At 32.4% G+C, this 20034-nt stretch overlaps 1 protein-coding gene across 4 annotated transcripts in view; it reads right to left on the bottom strand.

Moving 5' to 3' along the window:
- LOC124540573 (mucin-17) overlaps nt 1-19688 on the bottom strand; it is a 102368-nt gene extending 82680 nt beyond the window's left edge. For 3 of the 4 annotated variants that reach the window (XM_047118254.1, XM_047118255.1, XM_047118256.1), the window contains exon 1: nt 19460-19688. In XM_047118254.1, the coding sequence (XP_046974210.1) occupies nt 19460-19553 (94 nt within the window). In that variant the 5' untranslated portion in view covers nt 19554-19688. The remainder of the gene's footprint in view (nt 1-19459) is intronic. The other variant, XM_047118257.1, reaches the window with a different exon arrangement.
- Nucleotides 19689-20034: the final 346 nt, after the last annotated feature.

Here is a 20034-nt window from a genome sequence, read left to right as displayed (position 1 = left end):
CCATATTGGGAACTAAGATTAGTCAATTGTGCCTGAAATTACACTGGTTTACCCTTCATATTGAACCGGAACAATACTCAGTATTGCTTTGGCATTGGTACAATATGTCATGTTTGGATGGTAAGTACCACTATAGGTAGACTTACTCAAAGTCTTACCACGTCATCAATGTGAGGTCACTGGAAATATATCTGAATAAGCTGCTTAATTACAATATTCGATTAATATGCTCTTATTATTCACTAAAATTTTAAGGTTAGTTTGTATAAGAAATGTTTCTAATGTAAAATATTTGATTTCTGTCAAACCAGTGGCACGCGTCTAAGTTTCAACTTAAACGTTATTCTGTTTAAAATATACTAATTATTTTTATAAGGTAATCGTAGGGCCTACATCGAGTTATCAAGGATCGCGACACAGATGACGGAATTCACTTTCACCGCGAATGCCTGCGAATGCGCACCGCCTTCGTTATTGCTTAAATATGTAAACCCACTTTTACCTGTTATTGAAATCAAATTCAAATTACTTTTGCGTTTCTATATTACATTTTTTTAAATATCGAACCGTATTAAAATATTTAAATATGGAATAAAAATAAAAATGAGAGATTTGATTATTTAAAATATTTATCATTGCACATATTTAGAAGCTATTATGAGAATGAAATAAAAAAAATGATCTTTTTTTCTGTATAATTAATTTCAAGATTTATTATTATTTTATTGTTTTCATTTCTTTATGTATAATTTGGTTACGTTCTCATATGTATAATTTACCTTTAAGAAGTTAATAATGGAAGAGCACACTGGTTCGTTGTGGCACAGGCTTTTGCTTATCACAAGAACCAGGGATCTCATTTTAATCTGTAAATTATTTGTTACAAATAAAACATATTATTATTAAAAAAAAAGAGATGTTTCTAAAAAAAATTTAAGAATACATGTAAGGGTGACCATAAGTGTCGAAAGATCTCAGACGTTGCGTTATTCCCACGCCTAGACTAAGCTCTACGCGCGGCTGATCTCGCCAGAACGGAATGCGTTGCGAGATCATAATTACCACATTATTGTTAAATAATATTATGTAGCAAAAAATCGCTAGGAATCCAAGCGTGAAGCACAATTTGTGATGATGTTGCAGTTTGGATTACGTTCGAAGTTATAGGAGTTACATAATGTCATACGTGATTTTCTAGGTCGAATAATTGAATGTCTATTCAATATTTTACTTAACTGGCTAGATTAGATTTTATGAATCCATAAGTCAATACGGTAATGTAACGGATAGGGTTTCTCTATGGTCCTGTAAGATCTAATTAAATAAGTATATAGGAAACAAAATTAATAGTAGAGTAAGTAAGTAAAGTAACAGCCTGTAAATTTCTCACTGCTGGGATAAGGCCTCCTCTACCATTAAGGAGAGGGTTCGGATATATTCCGCCACGCTGTTCCAATGCGAGTTGGTGGAATGGACATGTGACAGAATTTTGATGAAATTAGACACATGCAGGTTTCCTCACGATATTTTCCTTCACCGCCGAACACGAGATGAATTATAAACACAAATTAAGCACATATAATAGCTGCTATACAAATCATAATTTTGTGAAATTATGAACTATCCTGACAGTGGAGGACATAATTAAAAAGTATATAAGAATATAATATTTAACGTCGTTTGTAGAATTCAAATTATGAATTTTCGTTTCTTTTTTGTTTTATATAGAACAATAACTTTGAACTTTTAAATATCGTTATTTAACTATCATTATATTATGTAAAAGCGAAAACTGTATTGTTTTTTTTATATATATATTATTGTTCTATTTACTTTACTAATAAAAGAAAAAGTGATTAAATCAAAAGTCCAGTTAAAAAAAATTTTGTACACTTTTAATTGCTAGATCATCTTAAGTCGATTGTCGATTTTCTAATGTCAGTTTTGATATGTAATTATAGCTACATAATCGTGACGTCAGCACTTTCAATTCGTATACAATTATACAATGCAGCTTATAATATGTCGATCGAAATGTTATACGTTTTAATTCGAAAAGAAATTATAATACTAACGTAAGACGGAGACCACATAACGAAATGACAGCGCGTTTTGTTTCAACTTTAAAATCCCATTGCAACGATTTTTTTTACATGTAATACTACAGACACGACTACTATGTATAACTATGCACTTATACAGATACGCAGTAAACACGCAATGTATATGTAAAAATTAACTCGTAGTTGAAACACGCTTTGTTCATACTATTTCATATTGAAAGAAGCCTGGATGACCCTGGGAAATAACATGAATATCTTAACGAAAGGTCGCGGGTTTACTTCCAGGCAAATATCAATGAGTTTTCAAAAAGCGCAATTTTAGGTATAACACATATATAATATTTAATAGTCGATACCAACGTTCTAAAAATTATATTTTATATATGTATTTAAATAAATAATAAATAATTATGAGACAACATCACATACATTACTCTAATCCCAATGTAAGAAGCTAAAGCACTTGTGTTATGGAAAATCAGACGTAACGACGGTACCACAAACACCCAGACCCAAGACAACATAGAAAACTAATGATAATCTACATCGTCTCAGCTGGGAATCGAACCCAGGACCTCGGAGTGGCGTACCCATGAAAACCGGTGTAATCACCACTCGACCACGAAGGTCGTCAACGTTACTAGTAGTCGCCCGCGGCTTTGCTCGCGTTTTAGAGTGTTGGTTGTCATGTGTTAGGCAAAAAAGTAGTCTATATCCTTTTTTGGACTTAAAGTTAGCTTCATACCAAATTTCATCAAATTCGGTTCAGCGGTTTGGTCTTGAAAGAGCGACAGACAAACAGACAGATACTTCACGTTTAGAATCTAAATATAGATTAAATATTGAAATATGTACTTGATGTCAGGGCTTTGTGCAAACCCATCTGAGTACACACATCAGATATTCTACCGCTAAACAGCAGTACTACTATTGTAGTGTTTCTGTTTCAAGGGTGAGTGAGCCAGTGTAAATAAATTAAAAAAAACATAAGTCATGACTAATGTTAAGAAAACGTTAAGTATCTCAAATAATTAAACTCAATTGAGCTTATTTGCCAAATCCCTATACACAAATGTAATTTCGTTTCGTAAGTTTCATTGCATACAACCGTATAAATATTTTATTTGATTATGATCGTCGTTTGAAGTTATTTCACCTTGTACTTTATGATTTCCGCAAATTAAATGTTACTAAACAAAACGTTAAACATTTCTAATGTCATAGATTTTAATTAATAAAATCGTTTAAGATATATTTAATATCACATTGCTATGTGAAATATAATTCCAATTTCTTCGTAAAATTGAGTTACTGATTCTTTTTATATTTACGAATTAATATTCCAAAATAAGATTATCATTAAAAATTGGTTACCATGGAAACAACATACAAGAAAAGTGCGTTAAGAAGACATGTAATTTGATACGGATTATTTAATAGATAGAGTGATTCAAGAGGAATGTTTTTGTATATAATACATGGGCAATATAGTAAAGAAACACTGATCATTTTAAATGTTTCTAATGTGATGACGTAAATAAAATAAAATTCCTTAAAATGTTTAGTATCAGTATTACACCCGTGTGTATTACATTATTAAATACCTATTAATTACAATTGAATATTACTCATCCAATTTGCATACAAATCAACGAATAGATACATTACATTACATTTAAATCGAGTAATATGTTTTTATAACCAAAGTTTTATTACCATGTAAATGAAATTAAATGTTTATTGAAAAGGTCAACAAAAAGTAATTATGGAATTATATATTCTGTAGGAGCGTTCCTTGTCAAGGAAAAAATTATTTATCTTAGCTTGATGTTGCAATTGATAAATCAGTATCGTGAAGACGAGCATATGGGCCACCTGATGGTAAAGTGTCACCATCACCCATAGACAATGACGCTGTAAGAAATATTAACTATTCCTTACATCGTCAATGTGCTACCAACCTTGGAACTAAGATGCTATGTCCCTTGTGCCTGTAGTTACACTGGCTCACTCACCCTTCAAACCGGAACACAACAATAATGCGTACTGTTGTTTAGCGGTAGATTATCTGAGGAGTGGTAGATAGCTACCCAGGCGGACTTGCACAAAGCCCTACCACCAAGTAAATGTGCATAGGTACATAATATGATTCTTTTTATATTAAACAAAATGTAGAACAAACAAGCAAATATAATCTGTTTTAAATTCCTATAAAATATTTCAAATAAACGCGCAGTGTCGCGGGATACCCACTAGTTGATCTAAATACTACATTTACTGAAGGCGTTGTCGAAATGTCATAGACAGATTAAAATTCACTTCCGAACACATTTTATTCGGAAGTGATATCGCTAAGGACAAATAGTTTAACGAAAGTAATGACATTGATTTCAAATATAATGAATTCGAACTTATATAACCAGCGTGTTGGAAATAATTTGATAATTTTATTTTATACGAAGGTCGTTGACAAGGAATTTAAGCGTTGCATTGCGTTTTTTCTTTGAAATATTTGTAATTAATTGGACATTAAACTAGAATAAGTTACTGTAAGTTTAGCATTTTTATTATTTCGTGTCTTAAGAACGGACCGCCTTACACCTTACTTCGTACATACATATGTATGTTTATACTGCGCCATTCAATATTATTGTGCACTAGCAACCCACACTTTGCACGAATTTACACGGAAGATTTCATCATATAAATATAACTAATAGTAATCTATACTAATATTATAAATTTCGAAGTCTGTATGTCTCTGTCTCTCTTTCACTGCCAAACCCTTGAACGAAATTGGAGAAAATTTGGTATGAAGAAAACTTGAACTCCAAAGAAGGTAATAGGGTACTTTTTTTGTCTAACACATGACAACAATAACAACAGCCTGTAAATTACCACTGCTGGGCTAAAGGCCTCCTCTCCCTTTGAGGAGAAGGTTTGGAATATATTCCACCATGCTGTTCCAATGCAGGTTGGTGGAATACACATGTGGCAGAATTTCTATGAAATTTGCCACATGCAGGTTTTCTCACGATGTTTTGCTTCACCGCTGAGCACATGATCAATTATAAAGACAAATTAAGCACATGAATCAGCGGTGCTTGCTTGGATTTGAACCCGCAATCATCGGTTAAGATGCACGCGTTCTAACCACTGGGCCATCTCGACTCTTAACACATGACAACTAACACCCTAAAACGCGAGCGAAGCCACGGGCTACAACTAGTCAGGATGTACCTTTCGACCAAAACTTCTATCACAAATTTTTTTAATAGTAACTAAAGTATACTTAATCATTATTTTAGGAATTATTTTTTTATAAATATAAGAATAACTAACATAAGTCCAAGTCAAGTTAAGTATTGATAAATAAGAATTAAAAATATTTACTATATAAATCATAACCGCGTGGAATGGTGACAAGAATGCCAGCATTACTCCGTTGAATCGCAATTCCGATCGTCCGAACAAAAAACGAACCAGCCCTACCCCACCAGTGTGGCGTACTAAGTCTAAGTACTAAGTACTAAGGCGAGTCGTTACATTTTTGAAAAAGCTTTTTGCTCTACACATATGGCATTTATCATTTATGAATGCAAATACAACAACAACAATCTATAAATTTCCCACAGCTGGGCTAAGATCTCCCTTTTGATGAGAAGGTTTGGAACATATTTCATCACGCTGTGCCAATGCGGATTGGCATGTGGCAGAATTTCTATGAAAGGGGTTTCCTCACGACTTTTTCCTTCACCGTGAATGAATGAATCACCCATCATTTACGACGCACGCGTTCTAACCACTGGACCATATCGGCTCTCTATAATAATTGTCATATATGTATTGCAATAGCAGTTACGTGAAGTATATAATATGAATTTAACGTCACAACAATAGCTTTTCCTCAACACCTTATTGTCTTACATACGGAAGTAAAGCATTATGTAAAATCTAAAACTAATAACGTTAGGTGTGTTACGTGTATAATAACAGCTTACTACACAGATGATAGCGTGGAAGTGTTTTGAAAGGCTATTCTGAATGTGATTACGATCGCTGCAATTGGTCCAGTCTCACACGACTAATCTTATTTAGACCAATCAGAGACGATAGAAATCGCTGTTTATTGGATAATAAATAATAACAATTTGCAAATTTTCCCACTGCTTTCTCTCCCTTTAAGGAGAAGCTTAAGAGAATATTCCACCACGCTGTTCCAATGCAAGTCCTCACGATGCTTTCCTTCGCCATCAAACATGAGATGAAATATAAACACCAATTAAGCACATGAAAATTAATAGGAGCCTAGGCTTGAACCCGTAATCTACGGTTAAGATGCACGTGTTAATAACTACCACTGGGCCAACTCTCTCATCGAAATCGCGTTTATACAGGTATAATGTTTTATAATTAATAATAACTCGTACATATGGCCTAAAAACGTTAATTCAATCAATTAGTAATCTGATAATTGCATTATATCAATGACTTAATTATATAACACGTAATACGCCCATTATCTCAAATTCGACCTCTATGTACTATGTGGTGGAAACTGCGCAAGCGCATGAACTTCCTGCTCCCCTTAATATCATGTATTATGACATTGATATCACGTGAAGTAACATTTGATAGGTGCGGTCACGGCATACGATATTTAATTGATTTGTGAAGGTAAATTATGTTATATAAAGTCATAATTGTAATGTACAATGCAGACAAAATCATAACTTAAGTAAGTTAATCGTGTAATCAATCAAAATGCAAATTTGCTTTAATTCAAGCAGTTATTATGACCTCTTACAAGTATAAAAAAAGAGTTAAGAATGCAACTGAATGCAGATTCTTTAAGAATCAGTTAATTTTATCTTGTTTTGATGTATTGTTCAAATATAATACGTAGGTATAATGATTAATTACAATTGAATTTATTATATAACCTACATGATAATATAATAATATTATAATACTATTTTGCGAAACTTGTCATTTGTTCAAATGATTTTTTAGTTATTTCGAAGCCTATGACACTTTTGATTTTGTTTACGTTTTTTACGTTTTTTTATTTTATTTTCTTATACAGCCGTAGAACTGATCTCTAATCGGCCAGTAACTTTTTTTCTTAAATTAATTGTATGTTAAATCAAAAATCTTCTTTATTTTCTGCATATCTACGACAGGAGATAGTTGAAATATTCTTTATTCGAGTAAGCTTAATAAGAACTTTTGAATCATAATTGAACAACTATATTAAGTGAAGCTACTTCCGAATCGGACAGTAGATTCTACTGAGAGGAAACCGGGAAGAAAGTGTTCCATGTTAATTAATTACAATTATAAATGTATGTAACATATCCTTCCTGGAAGTCAACAACTATTAATTCCATGCCTTAGAAATTCTATTAGATTTAAATTAATTAATTAATAATTAAAATTACCGAACTTCGAATAACATTATGACGACCTCCGTGATGGAGTGGTGTGTACACTGGTTTTCATGGGTACGCGACTCCGAGATCCCGGGTTCGATTCCCGGCCGAGTCAATGTAGATTATCATTAGTTTTCTATGTTGTTTAGGGTCTGGGTGTTTGTCCATAATACAAGTGCTTTAGCTACTTATATTGGAATTAGAGTAATGTATGTGATGTTGTCTCATATTTAAAAAAACATTGTTTGAAGTAATCTACTAAGAGCTCATATACAATTTCCGAGCAAACTTCTTCCATTCCATTTCTAAACTGATTGTTGAGATTGAATTGACATTAAACAGCTGATTTTGACAGTTGCGTGTTGGATTATCGTTTATTTACGTCAAATATAAATAGTGAGTCGTATCGGGTAATTGTTTACGCATACTGAGCACTGCAAGCGATACTGATAATTATCTGGTTATATATAAGACATAATATCGTTCAAACCGTGAAAAATGCCAAAATATTTTGCAATAGGATATAGTTCTAATATTTTAGTTCATAAATATAGTCAAAGTTAACTTCATCATCATAACACGGTATAAAACAAAGTCGCTTACCGCTGTCTATCCCTATGAATGCTTAGATCTTTAAAATTATGCAACGGATTTTGATGCGGTTTTTTTAACAGATAGAGTGATTCGAGAGGAGGGATTTGTATATAAAACATGGACAATGACAATATTTCTATTGTGTAAAATATTTAGTATCAATTTTGCACCCGTGTGAAGTCGGGGCAGGTCGCTGGTGTTTTAATAAATATACATATATATATTCCACCAACCTGCATTGGAACAGTGTGGTGGAATATGTTCCAAAACCTTTCCTTATTAAGAGAGGAGGCCTTAGCCCCGCAGTGGGAAATTTACGGGCTGTTACGTTTACTTTTACTTTACATATATTTGGTGCCACAGAATGAATAGACAGCTACTATAAAACATATGTAAAAAGCGTCTATTTACCAGTATGTTATATCACAACCATGAGAACACATGTATACATTTTTTCCAAAGCACATTGATTAGAAATGATAAGCAATTTTGAACTCTAAAATATTGGGTTAAGGTTTTAATTTATTGTTTTACGATCGTGTCATTGTTTCTCACAAGTATGTAAAGGACATATAGGTCTCGTGCCTACCTAGTTTTCTTATTACGGAGTTTGTATTATTGTCATATTTGTCTTTGAAACATACAGTTAGTTGATGTTACTAAAACAAAACGTTTATTATATTTAATGTCATACATACAACATGACGTTGTATTTTTAAAAGTTGAATATGAGCAACTACTGAGTTTCTTGCCGAAGCGATGACAGCTTCACTTAATATAATAGTTTGATTCAAAAGTGCTTGTAAAAGCCTACTCGAACAAAAATATTAATTTTATATGCAACCCAGCAATACTTAGCATCTCTGTGTTTCTATTTGATGGTAGTTCGAAGTTCTACAGGCACCAGGCATATAACATCTTAATTGCAAATGTATATTCGATGGTGACCACATACCGTCAGATGAGCTACATAAAAGATATATCAAAAGCAAAGCGTAATTAACAGATTTTTTTTATTTTGAGAAACATTAATGGTATTAATGTCATGTTCCTTCATACTTAATTATGAGCTAAGTAGAACTTCTTGTTGGGACTAATTATAATATCATGTCATAATATACTGTCTCATTAGTGTAACTCCATTAAAAAAGATGCAAGTTGCGTACACAAATCAAACGTTTTGCAACTCTCTATCTACATAATACATAATTATAATGTGCTATATATAAACACATGTATATAAAATTTTTAACAATAAGAAAAACCGACTTCAAACAAAACACTATTTTAAAACAAATAAATATGCACTAAAAAGCAATAAAAATAATTGCGTATTGAGCATATATTTAGAGTCCTCTTAAATAAAAAGAAATTAATAATATTAGACTACTTAAAAGTTGATTTACGATTATATAACATAGTTATAGTTATCGTTATATTTGGAACCGGTGGAAAAAAAATACAGACGAATTGATAACCTCCTCCTTTTTGAAGTCGGTTGAAAAGGAAAATACCACTTTCTGATTAAACACAAAATCTCAGAAACTGTAACGCGTTATCGAAATTTGGCAGGTAGGTAGGTATAAAATCATATAAAGGTGTTTATGGTATTATTTATCAAGTAGGTAGGATGATCATATTTGCCACCTGGTGGTAAGTGATCCGTTCATAGATAATGACATAGATAATAAATATTCCTTACATCGCCAATGCCCACCAAAACTTGCTAACTAAAATTGTTGCCTATAGTTATACTGGGTTACCATTAGAAGAACAGAACAATACTGAGTGCTCTTGTTTGATGATGGAGTGTCCGAGTTGGTTGTTCCTACATGGACGGGCTTTTACAAATCATACAAATGATTGCCATTTCTTTTCCTGCTAGGATCTATATGACGATCATTTTTACCTTTGCCGTTTCGTAAATTGAAATCGTTTGTAAAAAATTGGTATAAAAAGCATATTATTCGATACAAGATTATATAGATGATAAAAAAGCGTGGAATTAATACCTGTTGACTTCCAGGCAGGATACATTGCATACATATATAATTGTATTTAACTAACATGACTGTATTTTTTAAATGATGAAAAAGAGTAACTACTGAGTTTCTTGTCGGTTCTTCTCGGTAGAATCTACTTTCCGAACCGGTTGTAGCTTCACTTAATTGTTAAATGACGATTCAAAAGTGCTTGTAAAAACCTACTTGAATAAAGTTTATTTTGATTTGATTTGATGGCAGTACTTAATATCATGTGTCATATTTAGCCATTTAACTATATACAATACATGGATATTGAATTGAGAACTATAAAAAGGTTTCTTCTAATATAAAATACAAATACACAATTTATCAATTTTTACACACCCTTTTAACTAATCTATAAAATGTTATTATAGCGGGAACGAAATACGCCGAAAAATTTAGAAAGTCAACTCAGCGTCTTCAATGATATCGTCATAGCAAAATAAACCTTAATCGTGAATCGTGAGAGTTGATAATGATTTGTGTATGTTAGGCATGTTACGCACACATGCAAACAAACGAAACTTGTTTGACCTTTCATCGGATTGTGAAAGTGGTAAGGCTGTGATCATAGTTACGGCGTTTCGGGGCTTTTTTATATGTTTATTTTTCACAGTGAAGCAAAGAAAATGAAAGCAACAGCCTATTAATATTCGACTGACCTAAAGCCATCTCTTATTGGGAGGAAATGTTACCCAACTACAATAAAAAGGAAATTCACGATTCAGATGTATTTACAAAAAAATAAAACAGAAATTCATTGGTAAACCTTGGATTTTTTTAGTCCCATTTAAATTGCTAGATAAAATTTTTGAGACTTCATTTTTATGTATAATTTTTATTTTCAGAGTATTACTTGATGTCCTATTTTTTTATGACATACGTAGAGGGTTGTATAAATAAGCCACTGATATTAATCATCGCCAGCATTGACGTCTCAAGAAATGTGAATCATTCCTTACATCTCCAATACACCATCAACCTTGGGAACTAAGTCACCCTTCCAACTTGGGTCTTACCTAGACGGACTTGCACAAAGCCTTACCACCAATTTAATATTACAAGATTATATTCTTATTCCACAGCGCTACTCAATTCACGGCCGAGTTCGAACAAGTGTTAACCAGTACACTTTCGCTTAAATTGTGTCGAATAATTCATTAAAAATATATTAATATATTAATAACTTCTAGTTGCAATAGCCTCTGTATATTCTACTAGTAGTAGCCTGCGGCTTCGCTAGCGTTTTGGTGGTTGGTGGGTGTTGGTTATCATGTACCAGGCAAAAATGTCTATGTCCATTCTTGAAGTTCAAGTTTGCTTCACACCAAATTTCATCCAATTCCGTTCAGCGGTCGTGAAAGATGAGATGGCCCAGTGGTTAGAACGCGTGCATCTTAACCGGTGATTGCGGGTTGAAACCTAGGCAAGCACCGCTAATTCATGTGCTTAATTTGTCTTTATAATTCATCTCGTGCTCAGCGGTGAAGGAAAACATCGCGAGGAATCCTGCATCTGACAAATTTCATAGAAATTCTGTCACGTGTGTATTCCACCAACCCGCATTGGAACAGCGTGGTGGAATATGTTCCAAACCTTCTCCTCAAAGGGAGAGGAGGCCTTCAGCCCAGCAATGGGAATTTACAGGCTGTTGTTGTTGTTGTTGTTGGTCGTGAAAGAAAGACAGCGTTACTTTCGCATTTTTAATATTAGTATAGATAATAAAGTACTCTAAGTATTTCGAAATAAATTAAAGGATCGGCAATATTATATCTATTTTAATTTACCTACTTATATAACAGAATTTGACAGACCTAGCGAACGCAAGTTCAAACTGATAATGCTTAAATAATTATATACGAGCTGTCAGACAAGTCAGTTTGTGATTTGTAATATTTTTTAATACATATATTTATGTAATATGTCATTGTTATTATAAACATATATAAACATTTATTGTTATGATTTTGTAATAAACTATTTATTGATATTCAATTTGATCTGAATTGAATTATGAGAATCAAATTGTTTTTAATTTAAATTGCTTATAAGAAAAAAAAAAAATTATAATACATATTTAAAAAAAACACGCTTTACAATTGACGACCTCCGTGGTCGAGTGGTGTGTACATCGGTTTTCATGGGTACGCCACTCAGAGTCCCGGGTTCGATTCCCGGCCGAGTCGATGTAGATTACCATAAGTTTTCTATGTTGTCTTGGCTCTGGGTGTTTGTGGTACTTTCGTTACTTCTGATTTTCCATAACACAAGTGCTTTAGCTACTTTCATTGGGATCAGAGTGATGTATGTGATGTTGTCTCATATTTATTAAAAAAAAAAATCCTGTGTAATTGTTTCTTACAAATGGCCTTAATCTTGAAACAAACGAACTTGGCTCACAAAAATCGCTCACAATTCTCGAAGTAAAATCTCAAAATTAAATGTTCTGTGACGTTAAGGTCATTTCAATAAATCTTATTCGTTTTATCGATTGGAAATTAAAAGGTGACGGAACCCGATTTGATGCGGGAGGTGGAGAAAGGGCGTGGGAGCGACCTCTGTCTAGCAGATAACGATTGTAGATGGAATACTCCACTTATCAAAAGATTCACTTATTTTATTACGAACCGAGCTGACCCAGTATTTAAAACGCGTGCATCTTAACAGATGATTGGCGGTTTAAGGTGTGCTTTTGAAATCAATGTAATTCTGCCACATGTGTATCCACCCTCATTGGAGCGCGGTTGAATATGTTCCAACCCTTCTCCTTAATGGTAGAGGAGGTCTTAGCCCAGCAGTGGGAAATTTACAGGCTGTTACTTTACTTACTACTTTACTTTACATATATATTGATCATTAATAACTAAATTACACTTCACACTACTCATATACAAACAATAATGTGTATTAGAATTAGGGTTTAACCTTCTCCCCAGTCGAAGCCTTAGTCTGTTACTTTTACGAACTAACATAACTTCAACTCTTTAATGAATTATATAGTTTAGCATAACGAAGCTCGCATACGCATGCCAGTTAACAATAAGCCGAGATGCGCACACGCACGGCTATTGAACTGACCTAGTCAGCTACAGGTTTAGGGTGTGGCTCCACTTGTCGAGATTTATCTAGAGAAATGTGATGTCAAACAATTCGTCATTTCAAACTTGTTTTCACTTAAAAAGCCTTTTACTATGTGAAACTAATTATATTATATATAAAAATATATTCAAACTTATCACTTTCGCGATTATGCAAATTCAGCAGGGAAATGCTGCTGGCATTCTTGACATAATTGGATCTAGAATGATATATTTTTGGAGAGAAGGAATTTCTTTAGGCGCGAAAGCGAATTAAAATTTTTAAATCAAAGAGAAACTTTTCTATGAGTAACGTTCTTGTCGTGAAAGCTATAGCCTTTTTTGTTAGATATTCCTGGTTACAACAATTATATTTTTATTTTATATTTTGTCATAAAGTCAAGTAAATGTCGCTTTGAAGAAGTTCCTGGCTACTTTGAATGCCGAAGGTAAAATCTACTAGCTAAAATCTATTACTAATTCGACGAATCAAAACAAAAACTAAATTGAATAAAAACGTTTATATATTAATATATTAGTAGAATTCGTCCCCTTATTGATTCACGTGGCAGAATTTCAACTAAGGCGTTTTCCTACATCTAACACCTCAAGATAAATTTTAAACAAAAATTAAGCACATGAAAATTCTATTCGCCAAATTGTAATCTTGGCCTTTCTGCTCTACTATCATAATATTATGTGTTAATAATAAAAATATTATGATATAAATAAAAAAAATATTCTAATCCACTAAGGAATAATGTAGCTTTGTACTCTTTTTTTAGAATCGAGTCACTAGTATACCTCTTATATACAAAAAAAAAGATCCCTCTTTATAATATTAGTATCGATTAACCTTTTCATTGGCAGTCCAAATCGAATCGATATTGATCGATGTTACGATTCGATTCAACCTTATTTACTAAACGGATGATTCCAAATACATTAGTGCGGTAGATTCACGGAATGATCTTTAATCAACGACGTTCTACTTTTAAAAAATCAAATAGCGAAATATATAATATAATATGTTAATTTATTAATGACTATAACGCGTCAGGTTTGTTTAATTTTTGAGGTTAATTATGTGTACGCAATGACGGATTTTAAATTAATTATTATCTGCTATTATAATCGGTATAATGCAAACTTATATTTCGTTAATATTTTTAAAATTTTAATGTTTATACGTAATACATGTCCATGCCTCGGTCTTGTGGTGAGGTTAGACTGCGGATCTCGAGGTACTGGGTTCGATTCCCGAACAGAACCAAGAAAACAATTTTTAGTTTTGTAATTAATATCATTATCATCATTACATAATCTTAAACAAAGTTACTTACGGCTGTCTGTCTCTATGTATGCTTAGATCTTTTAAATTACGCAACGGATTTTAAGGCGGTTTTTTTTAATAAATAGAGTGATTCGAGAGCCGTGCGGGTTCGCTAGTTGTTTATAAACGGAATTTTATTTATGCACTAAAACTAGCCCGAGAATCAATTTTGAATGGCTTTAAAAATAATATGCAACAACAACAGCCTGTAAATTCCCACAGCTGGGCTAAAGGCCTCCTCTCCCTTTGAGGAGAAGGTTTGGAACATATTCCACGATGCTGTTCCATTGCGGGTTGGTGGAATACACATGTGGCAGAATTTCTATGAAATTTGTCACATGCAGGTTTCCTCACGATGTTTTCCTTCACCGCTTCTTTCCTTTCAGAGCACGAGATGAATTATAAAGACAAATTAAGCACATGAAACAGCGTTGCTTGCCTGGGTTTGAACCCGCAATCATCGGTTAAGATGCACGCGCTCTAACCACTGGGTCACCTCGACTCACAAAATTAAAATAATAATATGCTAATTCATAATTCTACGTGATGTTATTATATTTTAATAATAGGTTGTTTTTGGGTAACAATTCAAAGTAAAGATAGACGTTTTAAAACGTCGATTCTCAGAGCTCGTGATCAATTGACAAAGAATCTTAGATCTATTTGCGCTGACGCAACGACCAGTTTCACTTTTGATCTGAAAGGGGTCGTGACTTGTCCGATTCGCTTAGAGCCTTAGACTACACTCGACTATGGAGTTTAATGTTCTTGACACGGATGTGTGTTACAATATACACGCAGAAGATTGTCCTTGAAGGGTAATTATGAAGTTGTCGCGGTATTTATTATTTCATCGATTGCACTTTTTTTATTAATTTTAAGGAAGACTTCTTTATATATGAGTAGCGTATGAAACAGCGTATAAAAACGAATTATTTCTTATTTCAATTAAATTAAAATTCAAAATCCTTTGCACATTGACATTTACTTATAAAAAGATGACACAAGGACGTTTCAAATATATAATGAACGTAAGATATGAAAACCCTTTTATAAATTTATAAGTAAAATATTTTACTTTGCAAAAAATAAGAAATAATTTTATATAAAGTTGGAAGACGTCACTGGTTACACACTCATCGTACTGTATAATTGAGTATTCTTTACACTGTTAATGAGCCGCTAAGCATCTGTTTGTCTGTAATTACACTGGGCCACTCAGAATTCAAAATGCCAACAAAGCAATTATTCTGTAATAGGTGGAGTATAGAGAGAAATTTAGGTCGAAAAATAGGAACATCCCTCATTGTTATCACAAACTCTGATCTATAAATATGTTGAAACAATTTTGATACAAACTTATCACTAATTTTACCGTCTTTATATAATACTAACAACCCGCCCCGGCTTGTACAACCTACATTACTGTAAAATTTCACCCAAATCCGTTTGATAGTTTTTGCGTGAAAAAGTAACAAACATACTTACATCCTCAGAAACTTTCGCATATATAACATTAGTAGGAATCCAAGTATATTGAAAGTAAAACGCATTTAGAAAGTTAATTCGTAATGTAAGAAGTATGTCGATTTAACTATTTTACAATTTAAATGCGAATAAAATGATATACATATATATATATATATATATTACGGAGTACACTGATGTAATGTGCGACTAAATATTCTTGAGACTTGACTAATGTGTGTGTTCGTTTGAAGACGCTTTACGAGAGCTGTTTGGCATTTAGCTTTGACCGTTCACTTCGCTTGTGTAAACTGTTGCCTCACAAGTATATAATATACATCGTTAAATGCAAGATATACTGTTTCTCAAGACTTAGAACTAAATTTTAATTATAATATGAAATAAAAATCGTACGTAGTTTATTTTCCTTATCACTATAAAAAAACTAAATCCCACACATTCGAATCAAATCAATTTATCCATCAAAGAAATAATTATGTTTTTTTTTTAACAAAGACGGAAGTCAAATTATAGTAATGATATCCTTGAAAAAACAGATGTTTAATGTGTTTGTTTCATAATAACAGAACATTAATGAAAGGCGCATTTAATGCAAAATGAAGCGTTATTACCTCAATGGTTTACTGACCGCTTAGCTATTCAATTCTTGGGCTATTGTTGTCCCCCCACTTGACACATTTATACTAGGAACTATAAAATAATCAACCCGATCAAGTATTGTTATTATTCTTAATAAAACAAGAGCCATTTTGTCTTTTAACTGTGCAATTTATTTAACACAGTCACCGATAAATAATCGATTCATAAAATATAATTTTATTGCAAAGCTACCTGCCTTGACTTCGAAAGGATACGATTAACGATTTATTCCGAGAAATATTTATTAAATATACAAACGAATTAATGATAAAGGACATTGTAGAACAAACAGAAATAGTCTTATAAATTCTGCGTGACGTGAAGTCAGTGCTGACCGATTTCGGTTAAGATCAAACTCAAGGAAGACCAAGGTACGCCGGACATATTAAAATGCGTGATGCTTACGTAAACATAGGTGCATAGTGCACTTTTATTTCTACATTATCACTATTCAATGGCCCAGTAAATCTGATAAGAACACGAAGAGCTTAGCCATAAAACCAACAGCTCTACGTGTTTTCCGTTGCGCGGAAGTGCCTCTACTTTCAGTATCCGGACTTTTCGTGAGATTTTGTTCGGTAGATAAACCCAATGAAATTAAAACCGTTGCCTTATATCTAGCCACCTAACAACATATGAACAAAGTATGTAATCAGAATCCATATTAAAATATAACGTAACTGACACTAAGTTCCAAGAAAATTGGAATATTCACCCAAATCCAGCAAAAATAGTTGACAAATTATTTCGATACAAAAAACTCTAGTCCATTATTTTATTTTTATAATTAACTAGAAAAACAGTATCTGCCAGAATTTAATCGTTTACACGGTTTCAACATATTATAGTATATCGTTGCTTGAAAGAATACGAAACTACCCCATTTGATATATCATTTATAACATCTACAAGTAGGTTGTGGAAAAATACACTTAATTTAATTATGCAACGAAAACTTTGCAATATTGCCTTTCATAATTCACCTTCCTTATCTTACGATCTAAGAATCTATATCAGTTCTGTTTTACTACATATCTTTATAATTTAACACATTTATGATTAAATTGAGAAGCTAATTAATAAATAGATAATTTGAAGGTATAGTAAAAAATCCTTAAATAGGTCAACAAAACAACAACAACAGCCTGTAAATTTCCCACTGCTGGGTAAGGCCTCCTCTCCCTTTGAAAAGAAGGTTTAGAACATATTCCACCACGCTGTTCCAATGCGGGTTGGTGGTGTGTGTACTAAATAGGTCAATCAATCAAAATAATGATATGTATTATCCTATGTTTGTTCTGTTACCACATTGAATTAGTGTAGAACTACCATCGATTTGAACTGTTGATTCTAGCAAGATTAACCGTCAAGATAATCGATACTACGCTTTTCCACCAATTTTAAATATACGGTTTGAGATATCTTATCTTAAATATATTTTAATTACATGCCATGACATCTGTCTGACGGTCCTTTTACGTTAAATTAATTAATTGCCCACATATACTGTACCCGTTTTACAAATAAGGTTTAATTACAATTAATTTTGGCAAATCAACATAATTCCGATGGTTAAAGTTCAGAACTTGACATTTACGAACGTTAAAAAAAATGTTATGTCATCCTAAGACCGCAACGCTGATGATTCAATGATGAAATTTGGAAATAATTTAGCACCTTTGGAAATAACTTATTACGCTGTAGATGCAGATAGAAGAAGTTTCTTGAAGTATATTCAAATGATACTTTTATTTTTATAAAAATCTTGTATATAGGCTATGGCCTAAAGTGAGAAAGTGATCTTAACAGACGATCGCAAGTGCCTACACAAGAAAGCCCCGCTTAATTTTCATGTGCTTAAAATGAAACATTCATGTGTCGGATGAAAACCTGACACATGTAAACCAATCCACATTGATGCAATAAGCTGTAAGCCTTATCCAGAAGAAAAGAAAATCTTGCTCAACGATGGGACACTTTACTGTAGTTTATTTTTTTAAACTTTTCCTTAATCGAAGAATGAATTCAAAGTGCCGTTTGTCCTTGAACTCAAACTATCTCCATACCAAATTACATCTAAATTGGTCTAGCGATTTATGCGTGAAGAAGTAACCGATAGTCACTTTCAAATTTATAATATTAGTTTTAAATTTTTTATTAATAACATTAATCTACTAGTTTCAGTTTCATGTTCATTCACATACGTCAAATATAACTTCAATATTAAAAAATACTAATATAATTAAAAAGCAATCCGATACTTAAACTACTTAGCCAAAAGTATATTTTGATATAATTTACCTTACCTTACCTATTGGAATAAACTTAACGTAGAAAAAATAATTTTCTTACAAAGAACTTTAGTACCTCGCGCCCGTTGATGTCTTCTGTATTAAAATGTAATCGCGTCATATGAGGCTTTTATATATTCAATATATTATTTACACAAGTTGTTTCAAAATATATTCTTTTCATATATTCTTAATTAACATAATTAAATGGAAAATATCATAAATATTTTTTACGACACATATTTTTTTGTTGATAAATTATTTCTTATGTGTATAATAAATAACTTAATTTTCAGATGGATTTATTAATAATGTTCGTGATATTATCCATATTAAATTAATGAAGCTTTTCAACATTTCCTAGAGCCTTATATTTATGTGCTTTCACATATGTTTACGATGTTATTTTACCTTGAAGAAACAATTTCTCATCTCAATGGTATTTTCAGTTCGTATGAGTTAAGGTTGTTGCGGACGGATGAGATATAGCATTAAAAATTTGACATTTGACTTACCTTGACATGTCACAGAGCACAGAAGTGCGATGACAAACAGATTAAAAAAAACACCCGCCATTTTATCACAAACACTGACTCTGGGCTGTAGCATTTCACTCACACTTTCATAATAGTACTGTTTTTTTTTTTTTAATTAAAAATACACAGCACAGATTTACTTTTGTGACATTGTATGATGTGTCTCGGTTGACGTTCGGCTCTCGACTGAGGTGGAGCGAATGAGTGTCGGCGCGGGCGCAACCTAACCTTCTATCCAGGTGTTGAGAACATTTACTTATTTATGTATAAAGCTCTTGTCAAAGTGTAAAGATATTTGGTATTGGATAACGTGTTATCTATTTATATTTAATATAAAAATATTTCAGAAATTTGTTTCGGAACTTATTTTACTTAATGTAAGTTTAAAACTCCGAGTTATGGAACCAACAACACCAAACCCAAACCATGAATACCAATTCAAATCAGAGTAAGACTTTTTATTGGTATAATCAATAATAAGTATAAAGTCCTATAATTAAAAAAAAACGGAGCTTAATATTATGAGCACAAGAAAATGTTTACAACCTCTGCCC

This window comes from Vanessa cardui, chromosome 25, assembly GCF_905220365.1.
Source record: "Vanessa cardui chromosome 25, ilVanCard2.1, whole genome shotgun sequence".
NCBI lineage: Eukaryota > Metazoa > Arthropoda > Insecta > Lepidoptera > Nymphalidae > Vanessa > Vanessa cardui.
Note: the sequence above shows the minus strand (reverse complement) of the source record. Positions and strands in the feature narration are given on the sequence as shown.